Source organism: Notamacropus eugenii, chromosome X (genome assembly GCF_028372415.1).
Source record: "Notamacropus eugenii isolate mMacEug1 chromosome X, mMacEug1.pri_v2, whole genome shotgun sequence".
NCBI lineage: Eukaryota > Metazoa > Chordata > Mammalia > Diprotodontia > Macropodidae > Notamacropus > Notamacropus eugenii.
The window spans coordinates 22,765,820-22,789,180 of NC_092879.1; the positions used below are offsets into that span (position 1 = coordinate 22,765,820).

Sequence of the window (23,361 nt, forward strand, 5' to 3'; positions counted from 1 at the left end):
GAGGGAGGATGGAGGAAGAAAGGAAAAACCCAGGAGAGAGGGAGGGGGACAGAGCAGTGAGGTGGTTTGGTGGGGGTAGGAATGGGAGGGGGGGTCAGAGGAGGGGGAAAATGAGAGATAACAAGGAATAGGGAGAGAGAGAAAGAGAGAGAGAGAAGGGAGAGGGGGGCAGAGCAGAAGAGAGACAAAGGGGCCTGAAGGGAAGAAAACAAAGGCATGAGGAGGAGTGACCACACCAGGGCTAGAGGTTTGTTATGGATTCAGGCCTAGACCCCCACTGCCCATGCCTGAAGTCTCAGGGAAAAGCATCTGTTGCAGGCCCCAGGGCTCTCTACCCTCCCCCAAGCTTTTCAGTGCCCTCACCCTCTGCCACAAGCTGGATCTCATGGGACATAGCCGTGCCCAGTCTGTTGCTGGCGAAGCATCGGTAGGTGCCCTCATATCTCTGGGCAAAGTTACTGTTGTTGCCAGTGATGGTGAAGGAGCCAGAGTTCATATGTGTGATCACACCAGGCTCCTTCTCAGGAGAGAAATGGATGTTTTCCTTAGTCCAGCGAAACCTGGCCCCATGAAAATAGGAGGATGAGACAGACTGAAAGGTGCTGAGAGGGATTTGAAGGGGAAGGGAGAGGAATCTTCAAGATGTGGGATTTGCCAAAATGGGGGCAAGGGGTGGAGTTGGGCTCAGAGGTCAGGAATCAGAGAGGCCCAAGAGGAATGGGGTCATAGATCAGGGAAGAAACCTGAGAAATCTGAGGTCAGAGAGATCCAGGGATCAGACTGGGTCTGGAGTTACTCACTGGACTTCGGGTTTGCCACTGGCTTCACACTTGAGGCTGATCTCATCAGTAGGGAAGACAACCAGCCTTTCTGGGGACTGCTCTGTGATGATAGGGGGCTGCATCACTACCAGAAAAAATGGGGAGAGATGGGAGAACAGTCAGAACAAGGGCTATCTAGAGATAGTACCACTCCCCAATCCCTCCAGCTCCCACAAGGATTCCAGGCCTCTCCTCCACTTCCATTGTTCTGTTCCCCCTGGAGTTAGACAGCATGGTTTGCAAGTGTGTATGATTGTGCCTGTGTAAGTGAGTCACACCTGTGAGCCAATGTGAGAATATTCTATTCAGCCCTGCATTTTATGAGCAACTAGTGGGAAAATGCTTGGCTGTGGGAAGCAAAGACAAGGCAGGCTCCTACTCACCTGCTTGCCTGGGGTGGGGTATATGTTTGTGAGTCTAATCACAATATGGGAAGTGGGGGGATGCACAGTGACAGCTCTGGCCCTAGCACTCCCCTTTTTAGGAAAATTCTAGGGACTCTGAACTCCTATGGTTGACCTTTCAATCCCTTCCTATCCTGACCTTAACCTACCTTTTCAGCTTCATTCTGTAGTACTTTCCCTCCAGCACTTTACAATCCAACCAAAGAGGTCTTCTTTGTGTTTCTCAAAAAGTGTAGTCCATCTCCCATCTCCCACCTCTGTGCCTTTGAACTGGCTTTTCCCTTGCCTGTAATAGCCTCCCTCCTTTAAGACCCAGCTCAAGTACAACCTCCAACACAAAATCCTGCCTGATCCTCCCACATGCTTGTGTCTCTCCTCCCTATCTACTATTTATTCTCCACAAATATACACGTTGCCACCCCCCCCCCAATTTTGTCTCTGTGTCCCTAACACCCAGCACAGTGTCTGATACTTAATAAATGTGAAATGTGTAATTGATTGATTGAATAAGAAAAAGGAAAGAGGACCCTCTTCACCCCTACTTGAAGGGGGTATCTAAGGGCCTAGAGGAGAAAGGAATAACCAGATAAAATAGGTACTAACAATGTGGCTGTGGAGGAACCCTTTGTATTACCCCTGACCCCTAAACAGATACTTACTGTGTTTGTTGTCTGTGAGATGTCCACAGCAAGAGGGATGGCAGAAGACACAAGATTAGCATGGTTAGTGTGAAGAGATGGAAAATCACCACCAGGAAGGAGCAGGGATGGGGACACATGTGTGGAAGCATGTTGGAGTATGAAGGAGCGTGGGAAGGATAGAGATGCAGAGGTAGAACATGAATCTTAGAGGTAGAGATATGGTATGGAGAGAGATGTCAGAGCACATGTATTGGACTGAAACCTGTTTCCTCCTTTGTAAAAATGAGGAAGGGGGAGTGGAGAGGAAGGGGAGGAATGGTAGTAGATGAGATTATTTCTAAAATTCCTTCTAGAGTTAAATTCTATCACCCATCCTACAAAACATAACATGCACATCCAAATATATCAGAGAACTCTGCCTGAGTATGTGGAATCCCATTGAGACATTTTGGAATACAAGGAAATTACACAGGCCTGCAAGGAGTCCCCAGTGTCAGGGGATACAACCATACCCTCTGGGAGCTCTGGAGGACCTTTTGACAGTGAAGACTGTAGGAGCCATGAGGCCATACAGGAGAAACAGAGGCAGAGGAGAAAAAGGGGGGGGGGGGAGGTAGGAAGGACAAAGAAAGAAAGAACAGGAAAAGTGAGATGGTAAAAAAAAAGAAAGTAAGGGAGAGAACAGGGCAGAGAGAAAGACAAAAGAAATGATGGAGAGAAGGAGAAAGAAAAGGGGAAGAAAAGGAAAAGAAGACAAAGAAGGATAGGGAGAGAGATGAAAAAGAAGAAATAAAGAGGGAGAAAGGACAGAAAACGAGATGGAAAAGGAGAAAGGGAGAAGACAGGGCAGAGAGAGACTAAAAAATGATGGAGAAAGGAGAGAAGGCAGAGAAGGAGAAAAATTGGGCGGAAAGGATGGAAAAGGACATGGAAGAGAAAATAAGGGAGAGGACTTGGAAAAAGGGACCAAAGGAATGACAGAAAGAGAGAAAGACCGATCGAGACGTCTCCACCACCCACCCACTCACTCACCCATCCCCACCCAGTTGTTTGGGGAAAAGGATAATGAAGCTCTGCTCCCTCCCCCTCGGGCGCATCCTTCTTAATCCAATTAGCACCACAGTGGGTTGGCTCCTGGTCTTCAATTACCAGAGAGGGGAGGGCTGGAGAAGCAATTAAGCAGCAGCTTGTGGGGGAGGGGGGGAAGAGGGAGGGGGAAAGAGGGGAATATTTCCTCCTCCCCCTAGCTAAACTCAACTCATCCTAAGAACCCAGCTTAAATTCCACATCCTCTGGGAAAGACTTACCAGACCACCCAGTCCCAGTAAGCAAATGAAGAGAAGTGGAAAGGTGCATGGGGAGGGAGAGTGGGAAATAGGCAAGAGAATCAATGAAAGGAAACACAAAGAAAGTGGAATAGTTGGGAGGAGGGTGAAGAAAGAGAAGAGAGGGGGAGAGCAGAGACCCTGAGGGTGAAGGTTCTTATACTTGGGGAAGGGGGTCCCCCAAACTCCCAGTGGAGTTTGGAATGGGAAAAGGGGAGGCTTATCTTCCACTTGGAATTTTCTCCTCAATACTCCTTTTGTAGGGAAAACTTTGCCCTCTTTCCTCCCAGTCCTTGTTCTTCTACTATCTTTCAACAAAGTTATACACAAAGGAAGCTAGGCTGAGACCTGGTCCAGGGCTCATGCCTCACATATATGCCTGCCTTTTGGGTGAGAGCTCAGACTGAGACCCAGTTGGGATTCGTCCAGCCACAATCAGTGACAGAACTAGGAGAGGGACTCAGCCGTCCCAATGCTTGGGCATGGTAGGCAGCTGCAACCAAGGGGGAAGAAAGAAAACACAAGTGGGTCTGGGTGTGTACCTCTATGTATCTAAATGTCTCCCTACACACCTGCGGTGTATCTGCCTCTGAAGACCTGAATGAATAAAGGGACATCTCTATGTCAGTTTGTATTTCTAAATATATTTCCACATATACCTATATTTTTATATATGTCCTAGTCCCAGTATGCATGTTCCAATTACATCTTTGTGTTTGTGATAGAACCACAGATTACCAGATCTAGAAAGGACCCTAAATCTAAGCCCCCTCATTTTACATATGGAGAAACTGAATTACAGACAAGGAAAGTAACTAATGAAAGATCATAGTCAAAGGTCATGGCTGAGGTGGGCCTGGAACCTGGATCTCTTAATGCCTAGGTCAGGCCTTGGTCCACTACAATTACACTGGCTTTCACATTTGAGTTTCTATGTGTATATGAATATCTGTGTGAATGCATATGTGCCTTCCCCAGCCCCAATACCCCTAGATATCTGGGTTCTCTCTTTGCCTTCCTCCCTCCCCCACCCCAATCCCAGACATCCTCCCTATCTACATGGCTTCTCAATCTCCCTCTCCATCAATTTCCCCTCTCTCCACTTATTCCCTTGTAACTCATTGGATGGAACGTGGCTAACTCACCTAGGGTAGGGTAGAAATGCTAGAAGGGCATTCTGAACAGAACTAGGTGAGTCTGGGCAGCACACACACACACACACACACACACACTCTCTCTCTCTCTCACTCACACACACACACACACACACACACACACACACATACACCTCCACAAGCACAAATTCACTCTACTGTCCCTCACACTTTCCCAAACATCCACACTCACGTTCCATCAGTCACAATTACATGCATTCACAACACACCTTGTGTGCAGTAGCATTGACACGTAGATGCACCCACACAGCCTCCTAGATTATCTCTTCCCCTTCATAGATAATAACAAGTGCAATAATAATAATTCATAATAATGCCTCATGTTGGTCCATTGCCTTTTATTTTAAAGGTGACCTTTTCTGTCTATGATCTCATCAAACCATCCCTGTTTCTGTGGCTAGATCAGCCAGAGTGGCTACACCAGCCAGAGTGGCTACACTCATTCCATTTTACAGATTGGGAAACTGAAGGCTGGATCCTATTTGCCTATGATCATACAGTTAGTCACTGGCAGATCTAGGACCAAACCCCAACCCAAGTCTTCTGACCCACTTTCTATTCGATGTTACTGCTGACTGGAAGGGGAAAATCGAGTGGGTGGAGATGGGGGCAGGACAGAGAAGAGGCAGGTAAGGGGAGGTATTTCACCAAAACCCACTGTCCTCATCGTCCTGGGGAAGGGCCCCCCCCCTCCTTTTCCCCCTTGCTGCTGAGGTAAATGGATCTCTCAGGGTTGCTGTCCAGCGTCCTGGAATAGCTGCACTATGCTGCTTTATCTCCTCTCTGCTGTCCCTGGTGCTAAAAGCAATGCCACCTCAGCCACTGCAGTCTGTCAGCTCCACTTTGTTCTGCCCCCTTTTTCCTTACTGAGATCCGAGAGAGAGAGAGAGAGAGAGAGAGCAAAGGACCTAGGAGAGAGAGAGAATGATGAAGCAGGGAGGGGAGAGACAGCTGGAAGAGGGGTGACAGGGGTCAGGATGAAAAGACTGATTAGAGTATTGGGGGTTGGGGGCAAGAAGAAGTAGTGGGCCTAGGGAGGAACCCCAGCTCCCTTTCACCCTCGATACTCACAATGTTCCGGAATCTGAATGCACAGGCCGAGGCTCCACAGAAGGAGCGTCCACAAATAGCTCAGGACAACAGCCATGTTCCTGGTCCTGCAGCCACGCCCAGGGCCAGGCCAGGCTGGACAGCACAGGCCAGGCTAAGGGCAGGCAGCTCCACTCAGGCTCCCGCACAGCTCCTGCCCTCCCTCTGGGGGAGGAAGGGAAGGAAAAGAAGGGAGAGGGGAAAGGGGGAGCTGTGCTAAAGGTGCCAATCAGAGCTGGGAAGAGGAAGTAGGGGAAGCGGGGCAGCAGGGGGACACCAGGAGAAAGGAGGGGAGAGGGACAGGAGAAAGGAGAAAATAGACTATTAGCGACAAATATCTTGTGTGAGCCAGGGCTCCTGGTCCCACCCCCCAACCCCTCCCCTAGAGGAGGGAGGAATCTGGGAGTCAGAGAGGCAGCCTCTGGCCTGCACCCCTATACCCCTGTCCACTGTTTTCCCCTCTTTCCTCTCCCTTCCCCTCCCCCTCCCCTTCCCTTATTTATTTCTTCTCCCTCCCTCTGCCTCCCCCCACTCTCCCCCTCTCATCAACTTGTTGTCCCCAATGAACCTCCCACTCCCACTCCACAGGCTGTTGTATGTGCCTGCCTTGGGGTGGGGGGGGGAGAGTAAGATAATTAAGGGCTGTGGCTGTGAGTGCACAAGCAGGTGGTCTGTAAGCAGGTGTGCAAGTCCATGTTGTATCTCTATATATGTATCTGCGTGTGAGCAGGTGCATCATGTCCATGTGTGTTTGTGTGAATGGGGGGTGGGGAGGAGTGGATGTGTGAATATATGTCTGTTCGTAGGAAATAGTTCTGCCTCACAGCCTCGTTGTTGTGGCATTGTTTCAAGGCAACCTGACTCCTGAGTGCCATTCATCTCCAGGAAGCGCAGGGGGGAGGTGGGGAAGGGGTAGATCAACAGAAGAGAGGGAGGGGAAAGGGGATGGCCCCGAGCCACCAGACCAGCTTTCCTCAGCTCCATCACAACAGCAAGAGTCCTCCAGGTGCCTGAGCACTAACCTCACCAGGCAGGTGCTCCCACCTCCTTCCTCAGAGATGCCAGGACCCAGGATTGGGGCAGATCTCTTAGAAGCAAGAGAAGCAGTGAGATCTGGATGCAGCCCCAGCCCCCAGCCTTCCTGCCTAAGGTTTGCCCCTCCTTCAAAGAGCCATGAGCAGGGTCTTCAGCTCTCTGCTGGGGTGAGAGGGGGGATACAGGGGATCATACCCAGGTGTGCTCCCATCCCCATGCCTCCCAGGACCAGAGAAAAGCCAGAGGGTCCTGAACCCTGTGTAATGCAGCCAAATCCCTTCTGTATACAAAATCACTTCCTGGTCCATGGGGAGTCCCCAGTATGAGGGGGAGGGGAAAAGCCTGCAAGGGAGATACAGTAATATGATACCATCCCACACCCCCACACCCCCACCACCACTTCAGTCTCCGAGGACATGAAGAGACAGCTTACATCAAAGGGATGGGAGCTTCTCTTCTCTGCCAATAGCCAGAAGAGGAAATTGGCTCCTGACCAATTGAAAGGGGTCATGGATCATAGAATGCTAGAACAAAAAGGGACCTTAGAGGTCATCTGATTTTACAGCAGAGGACACTGAGGCCCAGTGAGGGGGAGGGGCTTGTCAAGGTCACACAGAGCCAGGATCTAAACCCTGATCCTTTTATGAGGTACCAGAATGAGGGGAAGGGAGGAAGGACATAAACAGGCAGGAAATCAATAAATCTTGGCTGATTGATTGATGGGGTTTCCTCTACCCAGGGTTGGGCCTGGAAGGCAGGATCACAGACTGATTCATGATCTGCAGTGAGTTCTCCCATCTCCTGGCTACAGTGGGGAAGAGGGGGTAACAAGGGAGGAAAAAGATCCAAGCCCTGCCTCTGGGGAGTCCCCAAGTATGGACAGGACCACAGAAGTGCTGAGGCCTAAGCTAGGGGAGAAGAGAAAAAGCAATCAAAGTGTGAATGAGCCTGGATCACCAAGTCGATGCAGGATGGCTGGAACTGGACACAGAGAGAGAATGGAGTGAGCATGGAGAGATGGGATGCCCAAAGATTCAGGGGAGGGAATTGGAGGGAGGGAGACCCAATTAGACCCATCCTCCATTCCCATCAAACAAAGGCAGACACTGGCTGACCTTGCCAAGGGCCGAGGGGCGGGGCCATTGCTGCCAGCCGCCTCCTGTCTCCCCCAGCAAGCTGCCTATTTCAGGACTGAAGGCAGCCAGAGGGGCCAATGGACTTCAAGGCTCTGTGGGTGTCCCGAAGGGAGGTTGGGATCAGAGAGTAGGGAATCAAACACCAGCTCTGGTAATGCCAAGTATCTTAGGAAGGGAGAAGGAGAGAGCCTTGAAGGAGGCTCCTTCTCACTCCCACCCCCAACCCCCACTCCCTGAGAGAGGGGAGAGAGGAGAAAAGCCAGGAAAGGAGGTTACTGCATTTGTTTATATAAGGCTTGCCCTCAGCTTTGTCCTCTCCCTCCCAACCCCTACCGTCCCCAACTCCAAGGCTGTTTGATGCTCCTTCCGAGCTGAATGGGGACAAATGAAATGAAATATGGTACCTCCAACCTCCAAGCCCCCATTCCTTCCTGGACAGCCCTCTGCTCTCCGAAGTCCGCCCCTCCCAATTGCCCAGTGTAGATTTCTCTCCTGGCATGTACCACCCAGCTCGGTGTTCCAATCCCAGAACGCTGGAAGCCAGAAGGTTGGGAGGCCCATGACAGCTTGGGGGGGGGGGGGTAATGCCCCTCCCCTCTTCACTTTCCCCTGCTGCTGCTACCTCCAATTTTTCACTATTCATCAGGCAATTATACAGCAAAGGGCTGAGGTTGTCAGATCAGCAGGCTCCCACCCACTCACCCCTATCCCCCTGGGGAGGGGGATGGAAAGGGGAGGGAGAGGGGGAAGAGGAGGGGGCTTCATACAAGCTGGTGAACAGATGGAGCTCAGCCCTTTCACTGAGGATGGAGAGACCCAAGGACAGGGAGAGGAAGAAAGCAAAAGAGAGGGAGAGAGACCTTGGAATTGGGGAAAGGGGGGCAAATCAAGGAGGGAGAGAAAAAGACAAGGAGGGAGACTGACTTTGAAGAGGACAGGGAAAAAGGGGGGAGAAAGATAGAGCCAGGGAGAGAGTCTTGACAACAAAGACATACAAACACAAACAGAACCAGAGAAGATGGGAAGGCAGATGGAAGGCAAAAAAAAATAAGAGACTGAAATACAGAGACTGAAAGAAATCAATACCACAGGAAAGAAAGGGAGATGGAAGGGAAAAAAAGCAAGGTGCAGAGGGGTCAGAGACAGTAGGAAACACTGAGGAGAAACTGAGGAACTTGGGGAGGATTTAGGCAGCTGGGGCAGAGACTGTGTCTGTGAATAAGTGAGTCTCTCTGTGAATAGCTGTGTCTGCCTGTCTGTGTGAGTCTCTGTATGCTGGTGCCTTTGCTATGTCCTTGTCCCCACAGTGGGTGTGCCAGGGCAGGGGGAAGGGAGGAGGGAGAAGCCAGTGAATGAGCCATGTGTACGTGTATGTGCATGTCTCTAGCTAGGAGTGTGTGTAATGACGATGGGGCTCAGGTCAGTGAAATGGGGAAGGGGGTATCTCTGGGAGTGAGAGCTGGGGAAGGGGACAGAGGAAGAGAAAGACAGGAAGGAAAAAAAGGTCAAAGGAGGGAGAGAGACACAAAAAAAGAAGCAAATACAGAGACAATAAAAAAGACAGAGATGGAAATGAGACAGATATACAGAGAGACAGAAACAGAGAGAGACAGAAAGAGACAAAGACAGAAACAGAGACAGAAAAAGAAGGGAGAGAGAGAGAGAGAGAGAAAGAGAGAGAGAGAGAGAGAGAGAGAGACTTGAAGAGAAAAAAAGGTGGAGAGAGCAGACAGTGATAATAAGGCCAGAGACAGAGAACACTTGTGGCATAAGGATGGGTGATGGTGTGTGACAAGTGTGAAACCTTGTGTCACTGTTGTTTTGGGGCAGGGCACAGCTTCTTCCAGTCCTTAGTCCCTTTGCCTGTCTCCCCAGCCCCAGTGCTAAGGGGACAGATAATTGTGGGGGAGGGAAGGGCAGTCACATACAGCATGTGACTCCAAATAAATTAATGAACAATTTGAGCTGGAGGCCAGGAAGGAGAGTCCCTCCTGAATGATAATCTCTCCCTAAAGAGCATATGACCTTGTGATTATGGGTGTGTGCAGGGTACCTGTCTATTCAATGGGCAAATGGCATTAAGTCAGGGCATACTCTCTGCCAGGTTGGTGAGCCTGTTGGCTGTTTATGTAGCTTATGTGTATATTTGTATGCATTTGCTCAGGGTGTGTATCCATCCTGGGAGTATAAAAGGTACATGTGTACAATATGGGTGATATAATCAAGAGCCCCATGACCCGGAGGTCAAAAGCCCTGGATTCTAGTCCCAGTTTATCCACTAACTCACCTGGTGATCTTGGATAAGTCACTTCCCCTCTCTGAGTCTCAGTTTCCTCATCTGTAAAATGGGGGGGGGAAGGTTGGACTAAGTGGTTTCTAAGGGCCCTTTGAGCCCTAAGATCTGTACAATAGATATGTCTCACTAAACACATCTAGTGTCTCATACCTGTGTGTGTAGGCACATTTATATGTAAGCAACCACAAGCTGACCGCCCTACCTTGACTCATGCCAGGCCATGCAGGATTTCCCAGGAGAAGATTTTTTAGGGAACTGGGCCTCCCCTTCCCCATCTCCCTCCTCTCTCTAAACAAGAAAACCTCCCCTTCCCTCCTCCTCTCCCCCAAGCTCCAGGATTAATGAAGCATTTGACAGGAGTAGACAAAGGGCATCCATCTGTGGGGAAGGGGAGAAGGTGGGGGTCACATCCACACAGGCTGAGGGCCCTGAGGCTGTTAGCAGACAAATTGAGGCGTGGATGCAATCCAGCAGGTGTTTGAAATAGGCCAGGATTTTGGATCTGAGGCCCTGGGTTCCAATCTTAGTCTCTGGGAGGCGCCCGGTCATCCCTCCCCTCTGTAGCCAGAAAGGTCAGTCAAATAAAGGTGAGGGTGGGGGTGGGGATGAGAGGTCAAAGGACCTTTTACAGGCTCACAGTATCCTGGGCCATACAGTACCCTCTGATTTGTGTAGGCTGCCAGGAAGTTAGTCGTCTGGGGTGACCTCAATCCCTCGGAATGCGCTACACACACACACACACACACACACACACACGCACACACACACACACACACACACACACGGAAGGAGGCTTCTATGGGGGCTGGGAGGGAATCGAGTGGGCTTCCCTCCCCCCGTTTGTATTCCTCTAGTCGTGGAGGGGGCGAGTGTGCGTGTGTAGGAGGGAAGTGGATGTGCATGTCTGTGGATACATTATGTAGAGGGATGTGACACTGGGTACACGAGTATCTGGGTGCGTGTGTCTGCTGGGGGCACCTACGTACCATGTCTCTTTAAGACAGACCCCCTCCCCCCCCCCCCCCCCGAGTCTGCGGCTAGCTAGTTTCCATGGCGACAGAGCTCTGCAGAGAGGGGAGCGAGGAGCACTTTCCCTGTTATTTAAATAATTCCGAAAGAAGGAGATGGCTCATCAGGGGGCCTGTGGGCTGTGGCGGAGAACCCGAGACCCTTAAAGGGCCCAACCTGGGGGCTGCGCTGTGTGGGCGGGGGTCAGCCCGCGGGATGACCTCGGCCCCAGGCACATGCAGACCTGGCCTGGCCCCACCTCATTCCCTCTAAAGGCATCTGGAGCTCTTCTCCCCCCACCTTCCCTGCCCAATTCCCACTCAGCCCATTCTGCCCATTATCCCATTTCCCCAAAGACATCCTGCTCTGCCTCAGACTGACCCTCATCTGACTTCAAACCTCTGCCCTCCCCACTCTCCTGGGCCTCTCTCATTAAAGGAAGAAGGGAGGGAGTCGAGTGCAATGGGGATCTGTAAATAATGGGGCATAGCTCTTCCCCTGTCACCCCTATCTCCAGTCTCCTTCATCCCCTCACTACTGGAGAGTGGTACTGATGCTGTGGTCTCCATAACAACAGCAGCTCACCTGTAATGGACCATTCTCCTTAAAGTGGTCCTGGCTGGGGGGAGGAGGAAAGGAAGCCCATAGGTTAACCCTTTGAGGTTTGTCAGGGAGATAGAAAGGCAGGCTGACCACTCATGTTTCCTCTAGGAGGCAAGGACCCATCTAGAAGCCAGGGGATTCCCCATCCTCCATTGGGGATGACACCTCCCCAACATCCCCGGTGGATGGAACATGGATTGAGAGACCTGGGTTCTGATCCTAGAGCTGTTATCACACCTGCCTAGGGCCCCCATGAAGTCTTTTAACAGGTACAAAGAGGGATGGGGTGGGGGAGACCATATTTAATGCCATGAGGAAGTTGGGGGACAGGAAAAAAGGGAGCCAAATCCCCACATCCTGACTAGTATTATTTTGGGTTATGGAAGTATATCAACTCTTGACAGCTAACAGGCTTTGTTCCCATTCTGGGCTGAAGTGTCAGTGGCAAGGGAGGGGGGGAGTCTTAAGGCTCACTAGGAGTTGGGGGGTAGTGTCTCAGGGAGGGTTAAACAAGGCAATTAAGAATACTGCCTCTACTGGCCCCACCCCCAGGGAGGAATGACTGATTTGTTAGGGAGATGTCAAGCAAATACATATAAAGCCAGGCAAATTTCTAGGTTCATGTGTACTACAACCCCTAAGAAAGGAGGAGGGAGGTCAGTGATGGGAGGGATTGTTCAATCTTCATCTCTATAATCTTTCCCTTCAGAATGGGGGTCACCTAGGGGGGCTAACAAACTGAAAGTGAAGGATTCCTGAGTTTGGGGCCATGTCCTCCTATCAGACTAGGGACTCCTCAAATGTGGGGCTGTCTCCCCTTGACTGGGTATCCCCTTCATAATAAGGGATTCCTGAGAGTAGGGACATGTCTCCCCTCACACTAGCAGCTCCCTGAGGTCAGGGTCCATGTCTCCCCCTCAAATTGGGGGCTCCCCAATGGTGGGACTGTTTCCCCCTCAGACTGGGGCTCCCCCTCAGAGCGGGGGCTTCCCAAGGTGGAGAACTATGTCTCCCCCTCAAACTGGGGGCTCCCCAAGGGTGGGGCTGTGTCTCCCCCTCAAAACTGGGGGCTCCCCAAGGGTGGGGACCACATCTCCCCCACAGGCCGGGGGCTCCCCCAGGGTGGGGTCATGTCTCTTCCCAATTTCTTTCCCTATTTTCCTTGTGATTTAAGGGAGTTTTTTTAGCTCCAAGTTCTTATCTTATGCCTATATTTGAAGTCATAGTTGGCTCTCTCTCTCTCCTTCCCTTCTCCATTACACTGCATCAAATCTCCCCTTTTCCTCTCAGGCACCCAATTTCAGAAACAGACATTAACCTTCTACTCTCCCAAAGAAATCCCTTCCTTTCCTGCTCAACACTAATGCCAAGTGTACGCCCTCTTCCATCCCCTGTCCTGATGCCCAGCCTGGCTATTCCTGTCCCTCTTCTCCATCTGTCACTTTCCTGGTCCCATAACCATTCCTTTTGACCCCAAAATACCTGTCCCTGCCAAGGTACTTGTGTATCCTGCCAGTGACCTTCGAGATAGGCCTTAGACCTCAAGCTCTTGAAAAATCCCACCTTAAGGCACACAGGACTCTACCCCAGCAGAGTTGAAAGATGGGTACAGTTATCTTCCCTTACCCCATTCCTCTCTTCCCCTTAAGCTCTGCCTTCCCATCTACAAAGACAGAGGGGAGATCCCCCAGGGGGTCAGGCTGGGGGGGCAGAGAGGGAGAAGGCATGATTGTAGGGGTCAGGCAGAGCTTGGGGGTACAACCAAGATCCTGAAAGGGGGTGAGGCAGAGAAGGGAGCAAGCCTGGGAATACCCTAGAGAGATAGACAAACATCCCACAGAGAGAGCCACAGAGAGAGGTGATTAGAACAGGCAGAGATAACAGCACCAGAATGTAGAGACTGGCCAAAGCAGAGAGACAAAGAAAAGACAGAGCCAGGGAGGAAGGTTAATGGATAGAGAAAGGTAAAAAAAGACAAAGACAGACCATTGGAGACAGACAAGAAGGAAGAAGAGAGAAGCAAAGTTGGGCAGAGAGACACAGAGAATGCCACAAGGTGAGAACCCCAGCATGTGTCTAATGAAAGACAGATTTACAGGTATTGACAGACAGATGGGAAGGGAAATAAGGGAGAGCCAAGTGGGCAAAGGGAGATAGTGCAGAGGCCCAGGTGGGTGGGAGGGAGTGCTGAGAGGATAGATAGACCCTGGTCCTTCTTTACTAAGGGATATTTTGGTATTGGATACCCACATACACATACAACATGGGCATCACACATCTGGGCATCCCAGGGGCTCCTGGCACCTAAAGGGTTAAACAGCTTAAGCTCTTTCTCCCTCCCCTCCCCAGGTCACCCCAAGGAGAGAGGAAGTGTGGGGATGCCCCAACAATGGATCCTCTTGTCTACCCTGGTCTCAGATTCCTAAGGGGGGAGAGCAGAGGGCCGGAGAGGTCAAAGGCTACCCTGTCCCCATCCCCCATATCCGGAAGCTACAGGCCTCCACTGGAGGAGGAAGGCTATATAATGAGACCCAGAGCAAGGGGGAGTCATCAAGACACTGAGGGGAGGAGAGATGAAATGGGGGCAGAAATCCCCAGCCCTGGCCCTTCTCATGAGCCTGGCCCTAAGCATTGAACTCCCTCAGGAAGCTGCCCCTCCCCTCTAGTCCCACACAAAGACATGTAGGAACACACATACATATACATGGATGATTCACATGCAGGTACATATATCCATTCACACAGATATCATAGGCAGGGTGGACCTGGCCCAGGAATGGGAACCTGACTCCCCAGAACATCAGAGAGATCCCAGAAGTCTCCCGCCTCAGTCCCACACCCCACCCCAGGGGCCAAAGCTCACCAATTACTCAGATGAGACCACAAGTAAGCACTAAGACACAGGCTTGAACGGGAGGTCTCCAACTGCCATGGGCAGGTACACTGGCACCTATTCAGTCTTCAGGTCCATCAGGACCGATTCACCAAGATCCCCAAAGACTCCCACAAACACACAAGAACACATTCCAAGGTACGCACAGGCACATACACCAATGTATAAACACACAGGCAGAAAAAAAGGGCAGCATTCCCTCCCCCACATCCACAACCAAATTTGCACAATTTATAATATCCTGCCAGATTCTACCATGAAAACTGCCATTATGGCAAGATTGAGGCACCCCTCTCCCCCTTTCCCTAGTGCCAAGCCATCTGGGAGATCGGGCAGCAGGGCTAGGCCAGAAAGAGTTCCTGGGTCCTTGGCAGCCCCAATTGGGTGGAGGACAGAGCATATGGCATCAGAGCGTGCCAAGGATCAAGGTGCCCTGACAACTGGGCCCCTTGCCTTCTCCTTTCAGTCCCTTAGCTGAGTTACCTAGGTGCTACCACCTCATCCCCAATCCCCCTCCCAGATTCCCCCTCCCCAAGCAGCAGGGTGCCAACCTAGCCTGCTGTCTGGGTGGGAGACAGCTAATTATTATCATTAGCTTGTAGTACTGTAGTTAATTGGATGCCTGTTGTCTCTGCCAGACAGCCTCCCCCTACTTCCTGAGGTTTCTTCCTTCCTACAACAAGGATCCCAAAGCCCCTTAGAAGCTGGGCTCCTAGGGGAGAGATGAAAACTGAGTTTGGGGAAAGAAGGAGTGGCAGACAGGTATGGAGCCCATAGGTTATAGGTAGGGGAGAAGGAGACCTGGGGAGTAAATAAACTTCACCTATTTCAAAACCAACTAAGGGAATAATCCCAGGTGGGGGTGGGGGGTTCTGGAAAATTTTTCTTATCCAAAAACTCCCCTCTCTTTCAGTCCTATACTGTCCTATTTCTGGGGCTGCCCCAGGCCTCAGTGTCTAGGACTCCACCCCAAAAAATGGGAGAGATACTTAGAGGAGGGAGTCGAGGCTAAGAGACAAGGGGACATAAGTTAATGCATTCCAAGGATGTGCTCCCCACCATTGGTTAAGTCAGTGGCTCTCCCCCTGTTCCTGATATCTCAGTCCGTACTGATGTGCAGTCCCAGGATTCTCACTTGGGGGACAGTTGGGACGATGGGAGGGGGAGACAAATGTATGGGAGCAGAAGGAGGAGAGGAAGGGGGAAGGTCACTTGTCTCCCCACCCCCACACACCTTCTTTTGGAGATGGACAGGAAGGTGGGATATATCTAGGGTGTAAGTCTACTAACCAGAGTTCTAGTTCAGATGGTACTCTTCCTTAAAAAGGGAGGAAAGAAAAAGAGAGGGAGGAGAAGAAGAAGAAGAAAGACATAGGGATAGGCAGAATGGAGGAGAAAAGTGACTGAGAAGGGAAGAGAGAGAGATGAGAGATAGAGGATAAGAAAAGGGATAAGGAGAAAGAGGAGGGAAGAGAGAGGTAGGAGAGACAGGGGACAAATAAGAAAGGGGAAAAGGGATGGTGAGAGAGAGAAATGAGGAAAAGAAGCAGCCTCTGGAAGTGGGAGAAAGCCATTTGGTACAGAGGAAGAGAGGGGAGAAAGAGAGAGGGGAAAAGACAGAAGGGAAAGGAGGGGATCAGAGGAGGAGTAGGAAGTGAGAAGGAAAAGGGGAGAGAGAGAGAGGTGTCTGATAGTCTGACAGTGGCAGATGGCAGATCGACTTGGCCCTTGCCTCCATCTCCCATGGTGCTTCTCTGGCACCTAGCTCTAGCTCTCTAAATCCCTTCTTTGGAAGCTTTGGCCCCAGGGGGGAGAAAGTAGGAGGGCAGTGGGCCCATGATTCTGCCAGCAGCCTTTCAAGGTGGCATTGGTCTTGGTAATGTCAGTGGAAGGCTTCCCCCTCCCTCCCATCCGGAAGGCTAAGTTACTTTCCCACGTCTGCTCCCCAAAGGATTCGATGAGGTAGTCAAAGGATGAGATGCAGGCTCCAAGGCCTCTGAAATTCATTGTGCTTGAGGAGTCCCTGGGAGGATGGGTCCTGAGAAGGAGGATCACGTAACAGCCATTCTCAGAAGAGAAGATTCAGAGAAGAGCTTGTAGCTGGATGGGAGTCAAAATCTGTATGGGAACGCTTACCATTTCCTGAAACTGCCCAACCCCAATGTCCCTCCCACCTCCAGACAGGCAAGTTGATTTGTGTAGACATGTGCATGCACGCACATGCAAACACACACACACACACACACACACACACACATACTCACACAACACACACACACCCCTAACCACATGCCAGGCTCCTATAAATGAACCAAGAGCTGATGAGCAGACCCCAGGCCCTAAGCCTGTTTCCCCCAGTTATTGAGGACAGGTCTACACTGGAGGCAGCCATAACATTCCCTTCCCCCAGTCACTCCACTCAGATCTCAAGGCTTAAGGACCTTGGGGGCTCTGGTTTTTTAGACCTCCCAGAATCAGAAACCACCACCAGCATCCTCAGTCTGTCCTCTGGGCTTTTAAAGCCAGAGGAGCTGGTTTCCCTATTACTTACATTCAAAAGATGCTTGAATGTGAAGCCTGGCCCCTTGGGGGCTGTCCACACACTTTCGATCAGTCTGATCAACATAGGCCTCCCATCCTCATCCTCATCCACTGTACAGCTACTAGCCTCTTTAAGAAAGCCCTCCTCAGGGCCATCCCATCTGACCTGGGCATTCATTCCCCATTTGACAGCTGAGGAAACTGAAGGCCAGGGAAGGGAAAAGGCTTTCCCAGAATCAAGCAGCCAATAAGTGGCTGAAACAGTGTGGTGTCCACTATGCCTCTGTCTACCATGCTGCCTGAAATCCCACCACTAAAAGCGCCCATGTTTGGGCAGAAGCACTGTCCAAATGTTACTGTTCTCTGCCAAGGGAGGGGATGGTTTCAATGCCTTCAGCCCTAGTCAGACCCTCTGAAAGACTGGGTTCAGTCCTGGGGACCTCAGTTCAGAGGGGACATTGATAAGCAGGAGATGGGTGGGGAGGAGACTGGAGCCCATGAGATCCAAGGAAGGTGCAGTTGAAGAGATGGGAGGGTTAGCCTGGAGAAGACGCAAAAGGACGTGCTGGCTGAGTTATATGAAGGACCTCAGGAAAGACTGGGGCTAGTCTTGCCAGGTCCCAAAGGACAGACCTGGGAACAATGTGGGGCATTTCAGAAAGGGAGAATACAGAGGTATTTCCTCAGGAAATACCTCTTAACCAAACCTTCTAGTACCCCCTCAAAAATGCAATGGACCCCACTGGGAGGTAGTGAGCTTCCCATCACTGGAGGACCACTTGGGATGTCAGCTGAAGGGCTTCCTTCCAAGGTACAGACCAGACCAGGGGGATTCCTGAGGCCCTGCCCTGTGATCCCTGGAACTTGTATAGTGGACAGTGCCTACAGCTTTGGGGACCAGGCTGGAGAAACAAGTGGCAACCATTTCCTGGTATTTATTATGTGCAAACCCTTGGGCTATGCGCTACTGGGGGCTGGGGGGCTTGGAGAGCGGGGAAAGAGGAGTCTGGAATCTCCCAGGGCTAGGGAGCCAGGCCTTACCCAAAGGCACCTATAGTGATTAGTATGTAGAGAGGCCTACATGAAGAAGAAAGCGTTGGGGATTTGGGAGCTGGGGTGGGCATGGTGTGAGGGGCTAACGGAGGCTTCTTGGAGAAGGAAGCAGCAGGGAGGGCCTTGGAAGGAGGGGGGGAGCGGTCCCTATAACCACCATTGTCCACCTCCACCAGGGCACACAAAGCAACCTCTTTCCTCTGTGTTTTCAGGAGGCCTCTGAGGTGGGGAGTGGGGGCAGTTTGATGCTGCCTCCCCATGAGAAGAGTGGACATCCTTAATCCCAGTAGCTGAAGGCCAAAATTTGGTCAGACGCCTTGATGACTTCCCGACATCCCCCCAGTTTCTCAGGCCACTTGACGTCCCTGATGTTAATTAAACCTGTTGGGCAAGAGGTGGGGGTGGGCACACAAGACAGAATTAGAGAGGGGCTTGGGGGCCAGAGATAGAAAGAAAAGCCCAGTGAGAGGGAGGGGGAGGAGAGAAAGATGGAGCTAGAAAGAGGAACTGAGGGAAGCAGGTGGAGGGGGCAAAGAGCGAGACTGAAGGGGTTATGGAGAGAGAGATGGAGCTGCACAGGAGGGGAGGGATGAGAGACAGATATGGAGAAACAGACACACCCAGTGGCTGAAGAAGCAGCAGTGGAGGAGGAGGAGGGATGGAAGGAGGGGAAGGGGGGAGGCAGAGGAGGAGGAATGGGAGGAGGGGTGGGGGGAGGCTGGCACACTGGCTGATAGACACAAGACAGGAAGCCCCTCCACCCTGATGACCAGACCTCCTGACAAACCAAAGAAGAAATCATCCTTGGGGGATGGGAAGAAAAAATTTGCCTTCTGCCTCACACACATGATCCTCTCTGTGCCCCTCCCCTTGCCCTTACCCCTCCCTTTCAACCCATCCCTAAAGCATCTCTGCCCCTTCTCCATTCTGTGGCCTAGATGCTAGAGGAGTAAAATGGGAGGGGCCCTGGGAGGATTAGGGATTGGGTAGTGTCCCCAGACCTTCCCACACTCTTTCCAACACAATCGGAAAGGCCTCTCACCTGCCGGAGGTGGCCCCTAGCCAGAATCCTCCCTTAAGGCAGTAAGGGATGGGGGGAGACCCCTGCTGGGGGTTAGAGGGACAGGGAAAAGGACCAATCAGTCGGGGTGTTCCTCCCAGGATGAAGCAAGCCACACCCAGGGGCCACACCCTGCATACACACACACACACACACACACACACACACACACACACGCCAAGATACGTCTTGACCACTCAGTGATGGACTGAGGGGATTCCACACACATATAGATACACACAAGCACACACACACACACACACACACACACACACTGACAACTCACACAGGCAGGCAACACTCATAGGCTTAAACACACGCTTCACCCACACATGTATAGACAACACCCAAATGTACACATGTACAAATAAACAGCGCACACAGAACTGAGACATTGACACCTGCCCACACACACATATACACATACACACCAACCACATGACTCACACAGAACTGAGACATGGATACCTGCCCCCACACACACACACCTACCACCAGATTCACAGAAACACAGGCATGAACAGACCCAAACATGAGGGAACACACAGAGATACAGGTTCAGGGATGAGCTAAGGGCAACCCTGGCTTTCTCCTGCCCAGCCCAGTCCCCTGGCTCCCCCCCCTTCCCACTCCATCCCAATCTTCCCTCCTGTCATTGCTCCATCCCCAATCTCCCCCCACTCTCGTCCCTGCTCCATCCCCAATTTCCGCCCCCCCCACCCCTGCCGTCCCATCAGTGCTCCATCCCCAGCTGGTTGGGCTCCACCTGCTCCCAGGGCCCAGCAAGGTTCCCCTTCCAGCTGATGCCAGGCCTTCAGGGTACAGGTCCTTTTCTCCCACCTCAGCTCATGTCCCCTCCCCTCTTTCTGGGCTCCTCCATGCCAGGGCTCCTATCCATGCCCAGCCTTCTGGGATCTGCAGGCATCTAGCCCAGCTGCGTGTGTGGAGATGGGGATGTCGCAGCGCTTGGCTGGAGGGAAGAGAGCCGGGGATGCCCTGAGCTGGGCAATGCCCAGGCGCCACGCCTTACCTCCGGGTGCCCGCCCTGCTTTCACCCAGCCTCAGCAGCTCCCAAGTACCGTCTGCAGCAACCAGCGCCAGTGGCAGGAAGAGAGATTGGAAGGGGTGGGGGGGAGGGAGTAAGATTACCTCACACCCACATCCACAGTCTGCTTGCTCCTCATCTCTCCTCCTCCCTCCCCAGCCACCACCCCAGCTCCTGCTTAGTCCCTCCCCCCTCTCCGCTTCCCTCCGCCCCCTCCTCATAGCTCTGGAGCATCTCAGCCATCCTGAGCCACCTCTGGGGCACAGCTGCAGCCTGCCTCCCCTCTTCCCCTCCCCCCCACCTCTAGCAGCCCAGAAGATACCTATGGAGCTAGAAGCCCCCACAACCACCCTGTGCCAGGTGGTGTTAAAATGGCTATATATTGTGGAGGGAGGAGAAAGAAAGGGGCAGCTCTGAGGTGGACAGGAGAGGGGCAATTAGCCTGGATGTCCCCAGGGGAGGGGAGGGATGCCCCAACTCCTCGTACTTACTAGACCCAAGCCATGGTAGGAAGGAGAAAAGCTACTGCCCCTAAATCCAAGGCTCTCCCTTTACTTCCAAGGGAGTCCCCTCTGGAAATCCCGAGAATAGTTTCCCCTAGCTCTCCGCTTCCTCTGTGGCCGGACCCTGCACTTCCCCTATCCTTCTAATAATTTTCTCTGCTTTCATCTCCCTAACTCCCAACCCTCTTAAGAACTGTCCCCAGGCAAACAGTCCCCAGGAGACTCCCAAAGTCTCCATTCACACCACACCTCCAGTCCATGCCAATACTCTGATAGCAAAAAGGGAGTCAACCACCTGGAGGGCGAAGGGTGAGATCAAGGAGGGTGGGATTCCCCTGCTTTTTCCTCCTTTCTTCTCTTGGGGGGGGGGGCGGGGAGGGGATCCTAGCACCCTAAAGGTGCTAGAGACCTAGAGGGCCTTGGCATCCTCTGCTTTGAACACACCGAAGGCATTACATCTCCAGTGGACAGCCCAGGTGCTGATTGGTTACTGGGGGGAGAAGGATGAGGGAATTAAGAAGGAGAAGGGATCACCTGCCTCTCCCCCTGGAGCATGCAGGGAAGGTAGGACCACGGGAAAGGGAGAAGCACATTCCCAGAGTCCTCAGACAAGGCCCCCAGGAAGTCTCTCTCCCCACCCCATATTGGCCCCACCAAGGCTGCAATTACTCAGATCACCAGCAGGCTGCAGCATAGGGACAGGAAATTGTTCTCTGTGGGCTGGGGGAGGGGAGAACTTGCCTATGCTCCCTCCCCCCTCCCTGCTACCCAGGCTGTTTGAGGGGCTGCTCCCTTAAGACTCACAACCTAGGAGTCATCCTGGGGCCCTTCACAACAGTTCCAAGATAAGATCTGGCAGGGACTCTAGGAAAGTTGGAGAGGGTGCTGAGAGTGGGGGAGCCTGGGGCATACCCCATCTCCCATTCCTGGCCTCTTTAAGGATTATAGAGATCTTCATCTCTATAATCTTTCCCTTCAGAATGGGGGTCACCTAGGGGGGCTAACAAACTGAAAGTGGAAGATTCCTGAGTTTGGAGTCATGTCCTCCCATCAGACTAGGGACTCCTTAAATATGGGGCTGTTTCCTCCTAACTGGGCATCCCCTTCATAATAAGGGGTCCCTGAGAGTAGGGCTATGTCTCCCCTCAGATTAGGGGCTCCCTGAGGTCAGGGTCCATGTCTCCCTCTCAAATTGGGGGCTCCCCAATGGTGGGACTGTTTCCCCCTCAGACTGGGGCTCCCCCTCAGAGCAGGGGATTCCCAAGGTGGAGAACCATGTCTCCCCCTCAAACTAAGAAGGGGTCCCCCAAACAGACCTGCCTACCCCTCCACTGGGAGAGAGGGGAATTTAACCTTTTATTTGCTGCAAGGAGAACATGAGGGGGGAACAGGAGAAGTGGGGCTTAGGAAGAGGTGAATGGGTCAGAGGCCCCAGAAGGGCCCCATCCCTCCTGGCACCAAATGCTGAGGTTTGCTCTCTCCCAGCAGATCCTACCCACCTAATCTTCCAGATCAGCCAACCCTCATCTGACGGTGGGGTAGGAAGGCCTGGGGGAAAGATGAGAAGATTGGAGGCAGGAGGCATTTTGATGGGCATGCCTGGTGCTCAGTGGCGCCAGGGTGAGGCCTCAGACCAGCCCTCAGTCTACCAGGGGACCCCTGGCCCTAGAGGTCGTGAATGCCTCTGGCTCAAGACCAGTCTCCTCTCTCTCTTTCCTCTCTAACAGTTGGAGTGGGTGGGGGAAATGAAGTGAAATTGATACCTTGAGTCAGGCCTAGGGGCCACAGGCCCCATTCTCTTTCCTTTCAATCCCTACAGCCACCCCGTTGCACAAATCCCACCTCTGACCTCTGCTTATGCTTACCAGAAAAAGGTGGGGGGACCTAAAACAGCCAAGGCCACACACACACAGACACCCAACAGGTCCCACCACCTGTTCCAAAGTCCTGAGGACACTGTTGTGCAGGGACTGAGCAGGAGATGGGCTTGTGTTTTCCTAGGAACTAGTAGGTCACACCCCACCACATCTTCCCCCCACCCCAATCAATTGCCAGAATTACCAAACACCCCTCCAAGAAGCAACAGGAAGGATGGACTCAGTCCTGCTGATCCCACCAGGCTGAGAGCTATTGCTATCTCAAAAGGCTATAACCCTAACTACCCCGCCACTGTCCAGCCCCTCCGTCGCCCCCTGCAGCCCAATCCCCAGGATTTTGTCTCCTCATACTTGGATTGAACTGACTTGGAGTTAGCCCCAGTCGAACAGTACATAGTCCATAGAAGCACACATGCTCTCCCATCATTGGGAGCACTGGAAGGGGACTCAGAGGCCAAGCCTCTCATTGGAGAAATGAGCAAGTTGGGGTCCAGAGAGGCAAAGGGACTTGCTCAAAGTCACACAGCAAGTTAATAGCACAGCTAGGGACAGAAGCTAGGTCAAGTGATATTCAGGTCAGGGCCATTTTCATGCATGCCCCCAGATGCCATATTGTCTAAGTTTCCACCATCAAAAATTGACTAATTCAAATGGCATTCAAGGCCAAGTTAGAATGCCACTCAGATCTTAAAAGGACCCGTTTCCTGGGAAGAAAAGTCACTTAATCTCTGGGTATTAGCCAAGCAGAGATCCCTGAGGGTTCTGGGAAACAAGCTGGGGTCCAGCTGAGAGGGAAATTCAGATTATAGGGGTGGCCCCCACCAAGCCTAAGGCAACATTGTCCTCCTGTGTGCTC

At 52.1% G+C, this 23,361-nt stretch overlaps 1 protein-coding gene across 2 annotated transcripts in view; it reads right to left on the minus strand.

Moving 5' to 3' along the window:
• Window positions 1–20,208, minus strand: part of L1CAM (L1 cell adhesion molecule) — a 47,692-nt gene extending 27,484 nt beyond the window's left edge. Inside the window, exons 1-5 of one of the 2 annotated variants that reach the window (XM_072627078.1) lie at window positions 20,111–20,208; window positions 9,914–9,964; window positions 5,438–5,690; window positions 801–906; window positions 364–560 (exon numbers count right to left, since the gene is read on the minus strand). In XM_072627078.1, coding sequence (XP_072483179.1) covers window positions 364–560; window positions 801–906; window positions 5,438–5,513 — 379 coding nt within the window. In that variant the 5' untranslated portion in view covers window positions 5,514–5,690; window positions 9,914–9,964; window positions 20,111–20,208. The remainder of the gene's footprint in view (window positions 1–363; window positions 561–800; window positions 907–5,437; window positions 5,691–9,913; window positions 9,965–20,110) is intronic. The other variant, XM_072627080.1, reaches the window with a different exon arrangement.
• Between the last annotated feature and the right edge of the window lie 3,153 nt (window positions 20,209–23,361).